This window comes from Schistocerca gregaria, chromosome 4, assembly GCF_023897955.1.
Source record: "Schistocerca gregaria isolate iqSchGreg1 chromosome 4, iqSchGreg1.2, whole genome shotgun sequence".
In the NCBI taxonomy this organism is placed as follows: Eukaryota; Metazoa; Arthropoda; class Insecta; order Orthoptera; family Acrididae; genus Schistocerca; species Schistocerca gregaria.
In genome coordinates this window covers 468,136,454-468,156,420 of record NC_064923.1, presented here as the reverse complement: position 1 = coordinate 468,156,420, position 19,967 = coordinate 468,136,454, and the positions used below count along the sequence as shown (strand labels likewise).

The window sequence follows — 19,967 nt, the reverse complement described above, 5'->3', positions numbered from 1 at the left end:
CCGGTCTAGGAATGGTAGAACGATGGTTTCGATGACGGTTTGGATGTACCGTGCACTATTCAGTGTCCCCTCAACGATCACCAGAGGTGTACGGCCAGTGTAGGAGATCGCTCCCCACACCATGATGCCGGGTGTTGGCCCTGTGTGCCTCGGTCGTATGCAGTCCTGATTGTGGCGCTCACCTGCACGGCGCCAAACACGCATACGACCATCATTGGCACCAAGGCAGAAGCGACTCTCATCGCTGAAGACGACACATCTCCATTCGTCCCTCCATTCACGCCTGTTGCGACACCACTGGAGGCGGGCTGCACGATGTTCGGGCGTGAGCGGAAGACGGCCTAACGGTGTGCGGGACCGTAGCCCAGCTTCATGGAGACGGTTGCGAATGGTCCTCGCCGATACCCCAGGAGCAACAGTGTCCCTAATTTGCTGGGAAGTGGCGGTGTAGTCCCCTACGGCACTGCGTAGGATCCTACGGTCTTGGCGTGCATCCTTGCGTCGCTGCGGTCCGGTCCCAGGTCGACGGGCACGTGCACCTTCCGCCGACCACTGGCGACAACATCGATGTACTGTGGAGACCTCACGCCCCACGTGTTGAGCAATTCGGGCGTACGTCCACCCGGCCTCCCGCATGCCCACTATACGCTCTCGCTCAAAGTTCGTCAACTGCACATAGGGTTCACGTCCACGCTGTCGCGGCATGCTACCAGTGTTAAAGACTGCGATGGAGCTCCGTATGCCACAGCAAACTGGCTGACACTGACGGCGGCGGTGCACAAATGCTGCGCAGCTAGTGCCATTCGACGGCCAACACCGCGCTTCCTGGTGTGTCCGCTGTGCCGTGCGTGTGATCATTGCTTGTACAGCCCTCTCGCAGTGTCCGGAGCAAGTATGGTGGGTCTGACACACCGGTGTCAATGTGTTCTTTTTTCCATTTCCAGGAGTGTAGTTTTGTGACAGGCATGAATGACAACCAAAAAGTGAAATTTGTTAAAAGATGTCTTGAAGGTAACACTCTATCATGGGTCAATTTAAATTTAAGTCAGTGGGAAACATATAAAAGTTTGAAAAAATGTTTTTTAAGTAAATTTTGGTCGGAAGCTGAACAGCGGAGAATTAAAACTGAATTTTTGAATGATTCTAATTTGTACTTTGAAAGAATTTTGTACGAACCAAATTAAAAGAAAAGAAATATGTACCATAATAATTGGAATGAAAGAAATCACAATGGAAATAATTACAGAAACAGAGAGAGGCCTAATGGTAACTTGTATCACGATCAAAGTGCCAACAGAGAAAGAAATTTGGAACATCAGCAGGATACAAATAATGGGGATAACTATGGGCATTTTAACAGAAGAAACAATCATTGAAATAACTACCTGGGAAATGGCAGTTCACCTCAATGAAGATCCACAGCGTTGGGGTGAGAAAAACAACAAGCATAGGACCCCCAAGTTACATTTACAATTAGACAATAATAACAGTGCTAATGATATAGCACATATATCTAAAATTGAACAGGAGGAATATCAGATTTCTCATTTATGTTTTAATCAAAAGTTTTGGGATACTATGTTCAGTTATGGTAATGTAGGTACTAATCACTAAAAAGACTGAGAATTTTGATGTAGTATGTACTAATGATTTGTTCTCTTGGTCGGAAAACTGTGTTATTGTTGAACGTAAATCAGGTGATGACTGTGTTGGATCTGAACTACATGATATTTTTGATGTAGATGTGAATGAGAGCTGGCATGTAAACGAGGTTAGTAAGTCTGAGACTGGTGGCTTATTGCAAATGAAAGAAGGTGAGGTAAGTGACTCTGATGGAGATGAAACTTGTATTGTTAGTGATGTTGTTGAATAAGTAATTTTGGAGGAATATGATGATGATGAGTATCAGGTATTTGAGGAGTTTAAAAACAATGAAATTTCAGAGTTATTTGCGAATGATGGAGACAATACAGGTAAGGTAAGTAAAGTATGTATAATGTAGGAAAGAAGATCTAAGCAGAAAGAGTAATTTTCACAGAAATGTGTTTTGTATTCCTTCTGTAACAAGTGATGTTAATTGTGCCATGGAATCCATTCATTATGTTCAATCTTTGACTGACAACATGAGTAACCAAAGTAATGCGATGATACCAGTAAAGCTGATGAAACCCAGTAATGACAGTGCAGATGTAGCATTTGATGAAATTGAAAGTGATGTTTTGCATAAGTGTCTATCAGAGATGATGATTCACATTTTGGGTGTCCTTACATTGAGAATAAAATTTATCAGTGGGAAGAGAACTTTTTGATTGATACAGGAAGCCCAATTTGTGGTATATCTGAACAATTTAGAGACAAGATTAGTATACTAAGAATTTTGTGGAAATGCCCATTGTAGGTGTAAAGATAAGAGGAGCTACAGGTAAGCAAAGCAAATTGGTAAATTTCAGGTACTTTTAACTTTTAGTATCAAAGACAAAACCTTTGAACATGGATGCTTAGTGATCCCTAGTCTAGAAGAAAATATAAAGCACTTTGTCTTCAGGCCACAAGTGGCCCATATGGACCATCCGACCGCCGTGTCATCCTCAGTTGAGGATGCGGATAGAAGAGGCATGTGGTCAGCACATCACTCTCCCAGTCGTTATGATGGTTTTCTTTGACTAGACCCACTAATATTTAGTCAAGTAGCTCCTCAATTGGCATCACGAGGCTGATTGCACCCCGAAAAATGGCAACAGTGCATTGAGGCCTGGACGGTCACCCATCCAAGTGCCGGCCACACCCGACAGCACTTACCTTCGGTGATCTCACAAGAACCAGTGTATCCACTGCGGCAAGGCCGTTGCTTGGAAGAAAATATACAACGTGGAAAAAAATTGTGTCACAAAATTTTAACCCTGAATAGCGAAATTTTAACCATGGATAGCTGATGCCAATAGGAACTAAAATTACTAATGTTGTGTCAGTTGACAGCACACCATTTTTAAACTACGGAAACTAGGCACCATGTGCTCCAATTGGCCGTGGGATTGCCCTGTTGCCAGATGCTCTGGACAACACATAATTGTGAATGCTTTGCCTGCCGGAGATTGATGTATCCAAGACGGCCTGCACCCTCGGTGATATCACGCCAGTCTTCCACTCTACGGGCCTGGGGGCGAATCCACCAGTGTCCCAACGCATCTATAGTAGTTTCATGATAAGATATACCAGGAACAAACCAACAAACAGCTGTTAGTTCACATAAGAAAGTCTTTTACAAACTGTGTCGACCCCGAAAAGGTCCTTTTTTGCAGCTAGGACATTGTTTACTTAAAGCAGGTGCTCAAACTGGAGACCCACTGACATGACACAAGCTTGGTAACATCGAACAGTGTTTTGCCAAACTCATTCAAAGATTCCTGGCATTGCCCAGATGTTATTCGCATCCGGCTGGCTGAACTAGAAACTCGAAGAATCCTCACAGGGAAAAGTCTGGTGACGTGAGGTCTGGTGATCGCAGGAGCCATATCCTATGAGCACCTCTGCCAATTACCCGGCTGTCGAAGAGTTCATTTAAATATCCGCGCACAGCACAACTGTTGCATGAGGGTGCCCATCATGCTGCAACCACATGCAAAGCCATATGTCCAGGGAATATCTTCCAGCAGGCTGGGTACAGTTGCTTACAAAAAGTGAAGGTAATTTTCCCCGGTAAGTCGAGGAGGTAGACGGATCGCCATAATCAGATGATCACCCTCAATGCCTCCCCAAATGTTGAGAGAAAATTGTTCCTGGTGTCTATAGACGTACGTGAAGTGACAATTTCCCCTTGCCCAGTAATGAACGTTTCAAGTGTTGTAAAGGCCATCCCATTGGAAGCTGCACTCATCAGTAAAGAACACAATGGAAGGGAAGTTGGGATCTCGTGCGACATGTTGCAGAAACCATTGTTAAAGCCCTAGCCTCTGTTCATAGTCCACCACAGGATTTAAGTCTTGGACAGGGTGGCACAAAGTTCCCGTAGTTTAAAAATGGTGGGTTGTCGACCTACACAACATTAGTAATTTTGGTTCCTACTGGCATCAGCTATCCAGGGTTAAAATTTTGTGACACAATTTTTCTCCACCCTGTACATTATGTTTGCAGATTGATGCAACTATATAATTGTGTTTTGTAATAGATTTGTGCTTTATCACTTAACTAGTTCTTTTTTTCATTGCATTTGGCTCTGTTTATGAAAGTTTCATTTGTGAATACTTTTTAATCCTATCTGGTGTAAATCCTATACACTTGCTTTTGCAATATAAATAGGGAGAGCATATGCCAGGTGATGTGAGGAAGGTATTGAACAGTATATTTATTAGACAAAACAGTGTTGCAGGATTTGATGTGAATGTAAACAGGAAGTAACCTAATCACTGGAGCGTGTGATAAGAAATCTAGGGAAGAAATTTAAAGCTGTGGGTGGATCCACTCCCACACTACTGTATGGATGTACCCTTGCTGGTCCAGTCAACATACAATAGACAATAGGCACTGGATAATGTACTCAAGCATCTGTGTTGTGACTGAGATTGTAAATTGTTAGCCAAGAGTTCGAATCTCCGGGTGGGGACTACTCAAGAGGACATCGTTATCAGAAGAAAGAAAACTGGCGTTCTATAGATCAGAGCGTGGAATGTCAGATCCCTTAATCGGGCAGGTAGGTTAGAAAATTTAAAAAGGGAAATGGATAGGTTAAAGTTAGATATAGTGGGAATTAGTGAAGTTCGGTGGCAGGAGGAACAAGACTTTTGGTCAGGCAAATACAGGTTTATAAATACAAAATCAAATAGGGGTAATGCAGGAGTAGGTTTAATAATGAAAAAAAAAACAGGAATGCGGGTAAGCTACTACAAACAGCATAGTGAACGCATTATTGTGAAAGAGGAAAGTAGAATTTTGCACAAAGCATAACTTAATCATAGCTAACACTTGGTTCAAGAATCATGAAAGAACGTTGTATACATGGAAGAACCCTGGAGATACTAAAAGGTACCAGATAGATTATATAATGGTAAGACAGAGATTTAGGAACCAGGTTTTAAATTGTAAGACATTTCCAGGGGCAGATGTGGACTCTGACCACAATCTATTGGTTATGAACTGTAGATTAAAACTGAAGACACTGCAAAAAGGTGGGAATTTAAGGAAATGGGACATGGCAAAACTGAAAGAACCAGAGGTTGTACAGAGTTTCAGGGAGAGCATAAGGGAACAATTGACAGGAATGAGGGAAAGAAATACAGTAGAAGAAGAATGGGTAGCTTTGAGGGATGAAGTAGTGAAGGTAGCAGAGGATCAAGTAGGTAAAAAGATGAGGGATAGTAGAAATCCTTGGGTAACAGAAGAAATATTGAATTTAATTGATGAAAGGAGAAAATATAAAAACGCAGTAAATGAAGCAGGCAAAAAGGAATACAAACGCCTCAACAATGAGATCGACAGGAAGTGCAAAATGGCTAAGCAGGGATGGCTAGAGGACAAATGTAAGGATGTAGAGGCTTATCTCACTAGGGGTAAGATAGATACTGCCTACATGAAAATTAAAGAGACCTTTGGAGATAAGAGAACTACTTGTATGAACATCAAGAGCTCAGATGGAAACCCAGTTCTAAGCAAAGAAAGGAAAGCAGAAAGGTGAAAAGAGTATATAGAGGGTCTATACAAGGGCGATGTACTTGAGGACAATATTATGGAAATGGAAGAGGATGTAGATCAAGTTGAAATGGGAGATACGATACTGAGTGAAGAGTTTGACAGAGCACTGAAAGACCTGAGCCGAAACAAGGCCCCCGGAGTAGACAACATTCCACTGGAACTACTGACGGCCTTGGGTGAGTCAATCCTGACAAAACTCTACCATCTGGTGAGCAAGATGTATGAGACAGGCGAAATACCCTCAGACTTAAAGAAGAATATAATAATTCCAATCCCAAAGAAATCAGGAGTTGACAGATGTGAAAATTACCGAACTATCAGTTTAATAAGCCACAGCTGCAAAACACTAAAACAAATTCTTTACAGACGAATGGAAAAACTAGTAGAAGCCGACCTTGGGGAAGATCAGTTTGGATTCCGTAAAAATACTGGAACACGTGAGGCAATACTGACCTTACGACTTATCTTAGAAGAAAGATTAAGGAAAGGCAAACCTACGTTTCTAGTATTTGTAGACTTAGAGAAAGCTTTTGACGATGTTGACTGGAGTACTCTCTTTCAAATTCTGAAGGTGGCAGGTGTAAAATATAGAGAGCGAAAGGCTATTTACAATTTTTATAGAAACCAAATGGCAGTTATAAGAGTTGAGGGGCATGAAAGGGAAGCAGTGGTTGGGAAGGGAGTGAGACAGGGTCCCGATGTTATTCAATCTGTATATTGAGCAGGCAGTGAAGGAAACAAAAGAAAAATTTGGAGTAGGTATTGAAATACATGGAGAAGAAAAAAAAAATTTGAGGTTCGCCGATGGCATTGTAATTTTGTCAGAGACAGCAAAGGACTTGGAAGAGCAGTTGAACAGAATGGATGGTGTCTTGAAGGGAGGATATAAGATGAACATCAACAAAAGCAAAATGTGGATAATGGAATGTAGTCGAATTAAGTCGGGTGATGCTGAGGGAATTAGATTAGGAAATGTATTTTGCTATTTGGCGAGCAAAATAACTGATGACGGTCGAAGTAAAGAGGATATAAAATGTAGACTAGCAATGGCAAGGAAAGTGTTTCTGATGAAGAGAAGTTTGTTAACATAGAGTATGGTTTTAAGTGTCAGGAAGTCGTTTCTGAAAGTATTTGTATGGAGTGTAGCCATGTATGGAACTGAAACGTGGACGATAAATAGTTTAGACAAGAAAACAATAGAAGCTTTCGAAATGTGGTGGTACAGAAGAATGCTGAAGATTAGATGGGTAGATCACGTAACTAATGAGGAAGTATCGAATAGGATTGGGGAGAAGAGAAGTTTGTGGCACAACTTGACTAGAAGAAGGGATCGGTTGGTAGGACATGTTCTGAGGCATCAAGGGATCACCAATTTAGCATTGGAGGGCAGCGTGGAGGGTGAAAATCATAGAGCGAGACCAAGAGATGAATACACCAAGCAGATTCACAAGGATGTAGGTTGCAGTAGGTACTGGGAGATGAAGAAGCTTGCACAGGATAGAGTAGCATGGAGAGCTGCATCAAACCAGTCTCTGGACTGAAGAACACAATAACAACAGCCAAGAGGTTATCCTGCTTGAAGAATTCACAGAACTATTTGTTTAGAAAAATTGTCACTGGCATGGACGGTGTTATTTCACATAAATGTATGCTTTTTCAAGTAGGGGGACTAACTTTCCAATACATTATGTAACTTGAAATCAGGCTTTTTTTTAATTATTATTAACAATTGTAAATGAAACTTCTAGGCCACTATCTACGTAGGTTAGTTCCTATGAACAATTAGCAAATAGTGTGGAAGACATTTACTAGTGTAGACAGTAAAACAAGATGTATATGTCTGATTTCATACACTGATTTTGGTCATCAAGATACTTGATTATGTCATCATTCAAAGCTATTTATGACTCTGATTACCTGTATTTAGTCTGATTACCTGTATTTATCATGAGTGCTGCAATACTGGAACTTGAGTTGGGATAAATTCATCCTTAACTGTGTTTGGGGTACCCCTGATCATTGCATCTGTGTGTGTGCACTCAAGGAGAGTGTGCAACTATTGATTGGGGCTACATGCTTCCTATAATTACTCTTTACACGTGGTTGAAATTATTGATATATGATTGTGAACTTTATTCATTCTGTTGTGTCAAAGCATTTTTTTGCTGGTGTGTACTCAGTGTGGTTTGGATTCATCGGTCACTCCACACATTGTAAGCTTTTTTCACTATTTTTAAACACTCTGATTTAGTGACATATTCCTCCTCATAACTGAGTATAGCCTCCTGGTCTGTACCCATCGCCATGAGTTTTTTGAGTCAGCTCATTCATCATACACAAGGGTTCTTACATTTTTTTCTCTTCTCTTTTGAAGGTGTGACATTACAGATGTAAACTTGCAATTTGTAATTCTAGTAATTTACATTGTCTCTTCTCTTATTTCTATAATTTTGTATTGTAATATTGTAGTATTGAGTTTGTATCATTTTTCTTGTGACAGTATGTTCCACAGACCTGAAAATCTGAATACCATGTCCTGATATATGTACATATTATAACTTGTATAGTAGACTTTTTTCTTATGTTTTTTGTAATATGTTATGTATCAGATATTTCTATACATCTGTATTCTATCTTTTAGCATTATTTTGTACACCATTTGGCAAACCATATAGTCTGTCACAAAATATTGTAAACATATCGTTTCCAAATTTTGTGACAGGGATATTGTAAAGGGACACCACCCTCTAGCATTACTTTTCCTCAACAGAAGTAGTCGATGCTCTAATTTTGGAATTTGGAACAGGTTAATATTATCTAAGCTGCTTATCTAAAAAAAAAAAAGATTTGTTACCATCAATATGTACTAGCTCTGAACGTACAGTCAAAATTATTTTTTTTTTTACGAAACATTTGAAACTACGAGATATTTAGCACACTTAAAATTTCTATTATTAATAATGCGATTTGGTGCTACTTATTATCTTTATTTCTGGATTCATCTACAAAATAATAATATACATTAAAAAAAATTCGCTTGTGAAGAATGTTTGTAAACCCTTTGGAATACTGTTCTTATCGCAGAGTGTAGTAGTAGTGGGCATGCCTCTGGTGTGACCGGACATGTTTTTGTATTTTGTGAAAACAATGCAATTCTGAGTTTGTTGATGTGACAATGCAAAAGCTAGTGTGACAGAGAAAAATGTAATAGAATAAATTATAGTGAAAACAAACAGAAAATTTCACAGGCTTACTTCGAAGTTAATTATGTCAATTGGATCCATGGGTTCCTAAAAATATTTAAATTTCAGCTTCATGAATCAGCCCCTAGACATGAAGAACTGGAGCCAACTATGAGAAAATAAGATAAGTAAAAAGTTTATAGTAAATCTTATTCCTCTTGTATTTTTTAAAAAACAGACACTACCATCGGAAATATTAGTGACAACAACAACAAATTTTGAAGAAGGGAGAGATTACACTATATTACTGTTCTCTGATGTATGCTCACGTTTAGTAAAATGTATCCAAATCCTTCAATACTTTCGTTTTTGAATGTTGGCTGACACAAATTTGGAAGTCATCCTTTTTAATTGGTTAATATAACAACGAAAAAAATCATTTTTTCACAAAATAATTTAATTGGATAGATAAAACATCTACTCACCAAGCGGCAGCAGAACACACACATAAAAGAATGTTATAGTTAGCCAAACTTTTGGAGCCAGTGGCTCCTTTTTCAGGCAGAAGGGTTGAAAGGGAAGGGAGAGGGGTGAAGGGAAAGGACTAGAGAGGTCTAGGAGACTTACCACGCGGTATGTCTCCCCTGACCCGTTTTCTGAAATCCACCCCTTTTCATAGACCTTTCCAGACCTTTTCCTTCTTCCCTTTCAAGCCTTCTGCCTGGAGGAGGAGCCACTTGCTTCGAAAGCTTGGCTAATTACAGTCTTCTTTTATGTGCGTGTTCTGCCACCGCTTGGTGAATAGATTTTTTTATCTATCTAATAAAATTATTTTTTAACTGGCTAGTAATTCCTATTCAATAAGAACAACTATTTCTTTACAGTAACTGACAGTCTAACATTTCCAAAGTTACACAAGTTATTCTCATTTCAGTGGTTCATTGTTTTAAATACCTTCCGCACCTCATTATTTGATGTTTGAATTCCACAAAAATGGAAATCATAAAAATCACATTGAGAGGGCATATGAAGTAAAAGAATATAAAGTAATCTACACTGGGTTCTGGTTGAAGCAAAATGCAAACTTTCGAGGAGGAAAAATATTGCATAATACAGTAATAGCAGATTTCTAACAGATTAAGATGAAAAATCACAATCTGAGGGGAGGATTTGTTTCTTTTCCAGTTATTAGACTATCACATAAGGGTTGTTTTTTTTTTTTTTAAATCGCCATATTTCAATTACCTACACAGAACTTACGACAGTTTAAACTGATTAGCTCTATTGATTCTCAAAAAGTACTACTGACTTGAAATCAGTTCCCGTAGCACGTTTCAACAGCCACTTTCACAGACTTATTTTAAAAATATTCTGTATTACTGCTATTTAATAAAATATCTCAGACTTGCGTTGGTGACATGTTCACAAATGTTTACATATTGTTATAGCCTACAGTGCGAAGACAAAGTAAAAATAATGTTCATCACAGTATTGATCTGACATCTAGGATGTATCCTGTCTGTAGAAAGAACCAACAAACTTTTTCTTTTTTTTTCAGTAGTAAGTTCACTTCACTTCAGTAGTATCAACTACATCTGTAGCCATGTATTGGAACTTGCACAATTTCAGCATATCTCTGCTTGGGTTTTGTTTGTGTTGAGTAGGCATATATTATATGCAATGCCACACCTTTGTTCTCGGCAAAAGGTACTTTTGTTAGGAAGCTTTTTTCCTGAAACTGAGGTTACTTTGGCCCAATTTTACCAGTCTTTTTTATATGCAGTAAGAAAACAAGGGATAGTGGCAGAGAGAACATTTCAAATACATTTTTCTAGCATTGTCAAAGACTTGTATCATCAATTAGAAAAGATGTTAAATGAAACATAATATATCTGTTGCTATGGTACCATAAAACAATTGGATCAATGTTACCCAAAACTCAAGGGTGCTTTGACCCATTCAGTTATTTTTTCATGAAAAAGTGGTAATATACACATTCAGCGGCATGAGGAGCAAATCAAACACTACATTTTGAAAGGAAGAACAGGAAATGTTGAACTTTATTCTGAAACTGATACAGTAAATGTACAAGTACAGAATATTTCACCAATTGTGTAATTTATTTAGATGTTACGTGGCAAATTATGGTTACTATTTGCAAAGAGAATATGTCATATGTTAGGGATACTGAACAGTAGGGATGTGAGTCTCATTACACAAATTTCTGAAGTAGTTGTATTAAAAAATAGATGCATTTTGTTACTCATGTCGCAATGATGATTATTATCAAACCCCCCCAGGAATAAAACAGTTTGCCTTTTTGCTGTGGCCATTTCCAGTAGTACTTGGTCTTCCCCATACACATCACTTCAGCAGCTTTCACTCACCTTAGTACCACTTCCAGAATATTCTTCTTTGTTGTAGAGAACTGTATAATTTTGCCCAGCTGCAAGTTTACCTTTCAACATTTTGTGGTGCTGGATTGTACAGCAGAGAAACTTTCACAATCACAATCAGATCCTAGCACAACTTTATCTTCATTTTGAGGTTACTTTGGCCCAGACTTAAATAACCCTATATTTGTAAGAATGTGCGCTGTTTTACAGAAGTGTTAAGCATATTATCTAAATTTTATTTCAAATAAATGACAGTTCACTTTATTAAACATAATGCTGACATAATGCAAAACTGCACACACTGTGTTTTTAGTTTAAATTATGTGAGCCCACTAGGCATAAGTTTATGAAATGTAATAGCTGTTCATATATTAATAATGAACAATGAGTCCCATCTTGGCAATGCAATATTATTTCATGGAACTCACAATCTTGTGAATGCATTTATTCAATACTAATTACGTAATTTTTAACGCAAAAGAAGTTAAAAGTTTTTTCCGACCAGTGGGCCAAAGTTACCCACAAAGACCTAAAGTAACTCCAACTTAGGGTATTCTTACAGTATGGAGACAATGTGATATCTTCAGTGTAATGTACACTACATAAAACAATGTTGTGTCTGTATGTTGTTATATTATCTGAGTGACTTGCCCTATATTATGTTGTATACTTCTGTACATTGAACAACTGGGAGGGTCACAATAGTGAGCACATCTATGTTCAATGTAAACAGCAATGTGTTAAGTAGTGCAATTTTCTGAAGACATGTCAGGTATCATACTACCATGTAAAATTTATGCAAAAGACATTCACTTTGTCACCATTGTCCAAAGGTAACAGTTCCCAATTATTCTGTTTTCCCCTTGAGTTTTTCCTGATTGTGAAGGAAATAATTTAATTAATTAAAGTTAGGAAATAATTTGATTAATTAAAGTTAACTTCATACTGCATTTATATATTCATGTCTGAAGAAGTGGATGAGCAGTGTAATAAGGCGTATCACTTCAGTAAAATAAGCCATTATTAACTTACATCTGTCTGTATTTGTTTTAATGCCTGTAAACGCAATATAGACATTTTTACAACATAGTACATGCTGCGAATACAAATGTTCTCGTTTCACATCATTACGATTTATCGTGCAAAGGACCCATGGAACATAACACTAACCAAACAACGATGAAACTATTCTCCGTTTTTACTAGTTTACTGCTGGTGTTTAGTTTCATCTTCAAAACGTAAACATTTATTGGTGGTTTTGCTGAGACTGGAATACACTGCTCTTTTTTTATTTACGTAAATTATTGTTTTCCTTGTTGCACTTTATTATTATTAGTTTTTCACGTTATCTTTTTGGTTTTGTCATCAGCTGCAGAGTGCACACGATTTCATGTTAACCAACAAGTGTAAATATCAGTTCCCAGACCCCTAGACGAAATCACGTGAACATGGAATTTGTTCTTAAATTCAATACAAAAATCTAGCTGCAGCTACGAAACGCACCATGGCAAAAATTACCTGTTTCAGTTTAGGACCAAATGAAGTAGGTTCTGGGCTCGTTTTTCGAGCAAAACTCAGCATAGGTAGGCGCTGTACTGCCTCCATTTCGAAGTATTTCAGTGGTATCGATGTTCTTAACAATCACAACAACAAAAATCGTACAGCTCCTGAATTCACTTTTATGTCAAGCTTACTGTTTGAAATCAACTGCATATTACGCTCCCTCCAACGTTCCGTTAATGTTTTTACTGTTTGCGACGTCATATCCCCACCTACCAGGAGCAAGCTAGGCAACGTTAAAGCGCTACATACTTTCTGAATTTTGACACGTGTATCTGGGGGTAAAAGGAGGAGAAGCTTCGGTCTCCCTCGGGTTGTCTCCAAAACTCCAGAGCCCTTCGATAAGCGGCAGTTGGCAGCACCGATGGGCGACTACGGCTACAGAAGGAAAGCGGATTTGTTTGTGTTATTCACTGGTTTTTTTTTTAATTGCCTTGGCCGAAGACGAGAGAAATGTACTGCTGACAACCAAACTCCCGCCCATATGATGTGAAGGGGGTGGAACAACAAGAAAAGGAAAAAAAGAAAGCTGGTTATGTTTAGCGGCGTCCAGCACGAGTTGAATAGAACCAGCGCGGAAAATATCCCCTTATTATCTTACGATACAGCACACAATGGCAGCCAAATTTAAACAGTCGTAAAATCCCCAAGATTGGCGGTCATTCACAGAAGCTCAAAATTTATCGTGGACTTCAATCCGAGATGTTTATAACAGCTTCCACAACGAAACTGTCTCGAAACCTGGCAGAAAATCCAAAGACATTCTGGTCGTATGTGAAGTATGTTAGCGGCAAGAAGTAATCAATGCCCTCTCTGCGCGATAGCAATGGAGATACTATCGAACTATCGAAGACAGTCCTGCCAAAGCACCGTTACTAAACACAATCTTCCGAAATGCCTTCACGAAAAAAGACGAAGTAAATATTACAGAATTCGAATCGAGAACAGCTGCCAACATGAGAAACGTAGAAGTAAATATCCTCGGAGTAGTGAAGCAACTTTAATCACTTAACCCGTCAATACACGCAGGTGGTCTGTCAGACCAAGGAGAATTTTTTCACCTTAATGCAATGCCTGAAAGTTGTTTCCAAGAAGCTATCTTTTGAGTACCTTTAAGTGAGTGTAGTAGGAGTCGTTTGGTATGGTGTATCTGGTATTTCAACAATAGCACTTCCGGTTACCTCACAACAAAGAGGTCTAGGGTCTCACACGCCAACCGCATGCACTGGTGTCACTTTATTGTTAGCCCCGCCAAGGTTATTCACGCGCGCGCATATTTGCGGTATCTGCTTAATTTAGAGGTAGAACAGATTTTTTCGTGCTTTGTACCTTATTTTAGTGTGTTGTAAGTGTTGTAACTGCATCGTGGCTTATTCTTATGTGGCACAGGAGGAGGGAATTAGGAACCTGATTGAAAAAGTATTGGCTGAAAGTGATGCTGGTGATTTTGAGGATGGAGAAATCGACTTTGAAGAAATCCAGAACCCAGGTTGGAAAAGTGATTCCGACACCGAACAAAAAACGTCGAGTGATGAATCAGAAGACAGTGATTGTGGTGCTGACAGTGATGTGTTTGTCGGTAAAGACGGAACAGTATGGAACTCACGTACTCCGCCAAAAAATTCCTGCACACATTGTCATAACGTCGTAACTCATTTACCAGGTATGAAAGGTGCTGCGAAAAGTGCTACAAATCATCTACAGTGCTGGTAACTGTTTTTTGATGAAAACATTTTACACATACTCGTTGACTGCATTAATAGGTACATTGAAAGTATCCAGGGAAACTTTTCAAGGGAAAGAGATGCACAACAAACTAATAAAGCTGAAATAAAGGCCTTATTGGGATTATTGTACTACGCTGGTGTAATTCATGCCCATTGACTAAGTCTACAAGATTTGTGGCGAACAGATGGCACAGGAGTTGAAATATTTCATCTCACAATGGGCATAAACAGATTTCGTTATCTTCTTCAATGCCTCAGACTCGACGATAAACAAACGAGAATGGAAAGGGAGAAAACAGATCACATGGCGGCGATAAGACAGGTGTTCAGTCTAATTGTTGAAAAACTTTCAGAAGGCTTATACAGTTTCTGAATATGTGACAGTTGATGAAAAACTAGAAGCCTTCCGTGGAAGATGCAGATTCCGACAGTAAATGCCAAATAAGCCAAACAAATATTGAGTAAAGATTTTTGCAGCAGTAGATTCCAGAATGTTTTACACATTCAACGTGGAGGTGTATGTTGGGCAACAGCCTGAAGGCCCTTACAGACAGACAACAGACCAGTTGAACTTACTCAGAGTCTTTGCCAACTATCCTGAATACAGGCCGCAACGTAACTTGCGACAATTATTTTACGAGTTACGAGCTTGCAAACACATTGATTACTAAGCAGACGACCACCGTTGGTACCCTGAGGAAGAACAAGAGACAAGTCCCAAGGGGATTTATTAACACTAAAAACGGACAAGAAAAGTCATCTATGTTTGGTTTACAGAAAAACTGCACCTTAGTCTCTTATGGGCCGAAACGAAATAGAGTGGTATTACTACTGCCAACGATGCACCACAATGGAAACATTGACGAAAATACAGGGAATGATAAAAAAACAGAAATTATCACTTTCTATTTCCTTACTAAGGCTGGAGTTGACGTCGTAGACGGTATAAGTGCAGCATATAATGTAGCTAGAAACACAAGAAGATGGCCAGTGGTTGTTTTTATAGCATCACGAACACAGCTGCGATCAATGCTGCTATTATTTTCAACTCAAATCAGAAAGAACAACAAAGAAGAAGAGAGTTTTTGAGGCAGCTTTCTTTTGCGCTTCTGCATGATCATCTTCAGCAAAGAGTAATGTCAAAAATATTGCCAAAGAAGATAACTAAGAGAACTGGGGAGCATTGCAGTGAGAAAATTTCTGAAGTAGAATCAACTGCGACTTCATGAGGACGATGTGTGGATTACAGAAGCAAAAACAGTAAAGCAAGATATATTTGTAAGAACTGCAAGAAATACATTTGCCTTGAACATTCTGTTGCTGTGTGCCAATACTGTATTGACAAAATATGTGATTGAATACATGCATTATTTTGATAACAGCTAAATTTTATGTATCTCCATTTGTGTAAATATTCTTGACGAAAATATTAAATCTATCTTTTAAATATATTTACTAAACTGATTTTTAATGATATTACCTCATTTAATAACGCTTCCGTCCATAATATACATCTAAATGCAAATTCAGAAACATAGAAACTGCAAGGGTCTGTGAGACCAGCTTTTTACACGTGCGTGCATCGCCAGGTTAATAAAAGCAAGTCTTCTGGTCCAGACTGTATACCAATTAGGTTTTTCTTTCGGAGTATACTGATGCATTAGCTCCATACTTAAAAATCATATACAACCGTTCGCTTGACGAAAGAACCATACCCAAAGACTGGAAAGTTGCACAGGTCACACCAATATTCAAAAAAGGTAGTAGGAGTAATCCACTAAATTACAGGCCCATATCTTTAACGTCGATATGCAGCAGGAATTTGGAACATACATTATAAATTATATTACAAATTACATTACAAATACATTATATTACAAGTACAAAATACATTATAAATTACCTCAAAGAAAACTGTCTATTGACACACAGTCAACATGGGTGTAGAAAACATCGTTCCTATGAAACACGACTAGCACTTCATTCACATGAATTGTTGAGTGCTATTGACAAGGGATTTCAGATCGATTCCGTATTTCTTTATTTCTGGAAGACTTTTGACACTGTCACACAGAAGCGGCTTGTAGTGAAATTCCGTGCTTATGGAATACAGTCTCAGTTATGTCCTGGAATTGTGATTCCCTGTCAGAGAGGTCACAGTTCGTAGTAAAGTCATCGAGTAAAGTGATTTCTAGCTTTCCCCAAGGTAGTGTTGTAGGTCCTTTTCTGTTCCTTATCTATATTAACGATTTGGGAGACAATCTGAGCATCTGTCTTAGGTTGTTTGCAGACGACACTGTAGTTTATCGACTAATAAAGTCATCAGAAGATCAAAAAATATTGCAAAACGATTTAGAAAAGATATCTGAAGGGTGCGAAAATTGACAGTTGACCTAAATAACGAAAAATGTGAGGTCATCCACATGACTGCTAAAAGGAATTCGTTAAACTTCGATTACACGATAAATTAGTCATATCTAAAGGCCATAAATTCAATTAAATACCTAGGTGTTAGAATTATGGACAACTTAAATTGGAAGGAACACAAAAAAATGTTGTGGGGAAGACTAAACAAAGACTGCATTTTATTGGCAGGACACTTACAAAGTGTAACAGATCTACTAAGGAGACTGCCTACACTAAGCTTGTCCGTCCTCTTTTAGAATACTGCTGCACGTTGTGGGATCCTTACCAGATAGGACTGACAGAGTACATCGAAAAAATTCAAAGAAGGGCAGCACGTTTTGTATTGTCGCGAAATATGAAAGAGTGTGTCAAGAAATGAGACAGGATTTGGGCTGGACATCATTAAAAGAAAAGTGTGTTTCGTTGCGATGGAATCTTCTCACGAAATTCAAATCACCAACTTTCTCCTCCAAATGCGAAAATATTTTGTTGACACCGACCTACATAGGGAGAAACGATCACCACGATAAAATAAGGAAAATCAGAGCTCGTACAGAAAGATATAGGTGTTCGTTCTTTCTGTGCGCTTTATGAGACTGGAATAATAGAGAATTGTGAAGGTGGTTCGATGAACCCTCTGCCACGCACTTAAATGTAATTTGCAGAGTATCCATGTAGATGTAGATGTAGATGTGGTGCCGACTGGCGCGGGTGAGCGTAGACTGGCGCGTTTCTACGCCTGCCGGCGAGCCGCAATGAACGAAACAGTCTTTGCCCGTTTTCGGAGCGCTAGTTGACGACGCGCTGGGCTGACAAATTCGAGGCTCGCGCCTTATAATCTTTCTCAAACCATTTTATAGTAACTATTCAACGTTGCTTGTAGACTTGTACGTGAGTTTCATGGTGAAGTGCTCATCATCTCGCTAATGGTCAAAGTTATTCTGACATTCACATTTAAGTAAGAAACTAGGCAAAATTCGAAAAGTTTGCAATGAAAAATTTTGCATTTGATGCATCTTACACCATATGTTACTGTGTATGAAGTGACATAATGAATTTTTCTTTAACCTTGGTAGGAGGCCACTATCCATCTACAATCTCGAGAAAATGGATGTTATATATTGTGTTCCGTCCCCATCATGCGTCCAAGACAATGAAATATTCATAACATCCCTCAGATCTCCTAAACCGGTACACACACGGAAACGAGATTCTGACAAATGGTAGCACACAAAGAGGAGATTAACCTGCCACACAAATAACATATAGACCTTTCTTATGTACAGCGATAGAGGTGAAGGTATAGTTTTTGTTTTATTTTTTCAAACCATTACTGTAATTCGTTAGGAGTCAACGACAGCTAGTGAAAAGAGGATTCGCTAGTACGAAAATCAACATGAAATTTCTCCTCTTATGTTACTGTAGACTAACACCCAGGTTTTCTACGCACCATTGACCTCCCTGGTCGCCAACTGCTTGTTTACTAAGATACTGTGTGTCAGAATTCTGTCGCAACAGCTATTGCAAGGTAAGTTTGTGCAAATTATACTGTGTTTTGGCTAAAGAAGCAAAATTAAACGTGCCAACATGAGAAACGTATCTGTTTCATAGTTGATGATGCTTCTTCAAATAAGAATACAGTAGCAATGCACACAAAAGTAAATCGCCAATACTGTTGCAGTTGTGGCAGAATCGCATAACCCATCATATTTTTAATAGTGAACAACTGGAATGGATACTTTCCAAATGACTTTCTTACTCTCTTCATTTGAGAAATATGAAAATAATTCACAGTAAAGAGCATATCACATTTTTGTTCCTATCCCCATTCAGAGAGAAGTGGTCATCTTCTCCACCTTAAGGATACAGGCTACTTTTCCAGCTCAATATTATGTCAAAATCAACACTTATTTCTTTCAAGCATTGTTTATAATGTATATGTTTTACAAATCTTTTGTTGATATCAGGTAATGCAGCACACTTTCTAAACAAATTAGAAGTATTTTGAATATTTGTGAACCTACTTAGGGTTATTAAAAAAATTACAAAGATATTGATACATTTTTTTCCAAAATGCTTCCTCAAATTGAAGTAACATTTAATCCAACATTATACATTTGAAAGAGACCAAATTTTTACCAGATATGCATGACATGATGGCTGAGGTACACACCTATTTAATTCCACTTATTATGTATATTACAAAGATAAAAAATATCACACCTTACATTTTAATTTTTTAAATTTTTTTATAATGAAAATGTTATTTTTTCCGTAATTTAGATGATTCTGCAATAAAGGTTAGGTCTACTACATACATATGGACTATTGTGCAAAGCCTATAAACAGGGTGGTCATCTGTGGACAACATATGAAAACAGGTGGCCCAGAACGTTTTTCTCATTGCTGTAACATCATTCAGAGGTGCAGTTCGTCTAATGGTCAGTCCATAATAACTCTGAAGAAGTTCTATTCCAGTTTCTGGCAATCTGCCTTGACCAGAGATTTTCCATCAGATAGCAACTTTGGTTTAATTTCTCTTTGTAGCTTCCTCAGTCTAGCAGCCATTCTCTTTTGCACATGTCCACAACTCTCCAGTTTTGTTACCAAGGTATCACCACAAATTTCAACATTTTTAACATTGTGCAGCACTCATTAATTTTTATTGAAAGCTGTAGAGTCCCCATCACCTAGGTACTTCATATATCTAACGTTATAAATGGGCACCGACCTCTGAAATATTTGTAGAGCTCCATCACACTCCATACCTCCAATGTAACCATCATAATTCTTAGAACACTGATGTTCAATATGTCCTCCAGTATTACCATGGCAAGTGTGGCAACACTTAGATAAGCACTCAACATCAACAACTTTTCCATTCTCCAGAGAAGTAGCACTTACAACACCATTCAAGGAACGATGTCCTCGACGTTATCATGTCCCATCATGTTCAACAGCAATGTCCCTGGTACCACTAATGTTTACAGTTTCTTCTACTGCACGTTTCA

The 19,967-nt window shown here is 38.5% G+C and overlaps 1 protein-coding gene across 1 annotated transcript in view; it reads right to left on the bottom strand.

The window, feature by feature from the left end:
- LOC126267129 (tyrosine-protein phosphatase non-receptor type 23-like) overlaps positions 1-13,180 on the bottom strand; it is a 125,778-nt gene extending 112,598 nt beyond the window's left edge. The window contains exon 1 of the mRNA XM_049972051.1: positions 12,782-13,180. Coding sequence (XP_049828008.1) covers positions 12,782-12,868 — 87 coding nt within the window. The 5' untranslated portion in view covers positions 12,869-13,180. The remainder of the gene's footprint in view (positions 1-12,781) is intronic.
- Between the last annotated feature and the right edge of the window lie 6,787 nt (positions 13,181-19,967).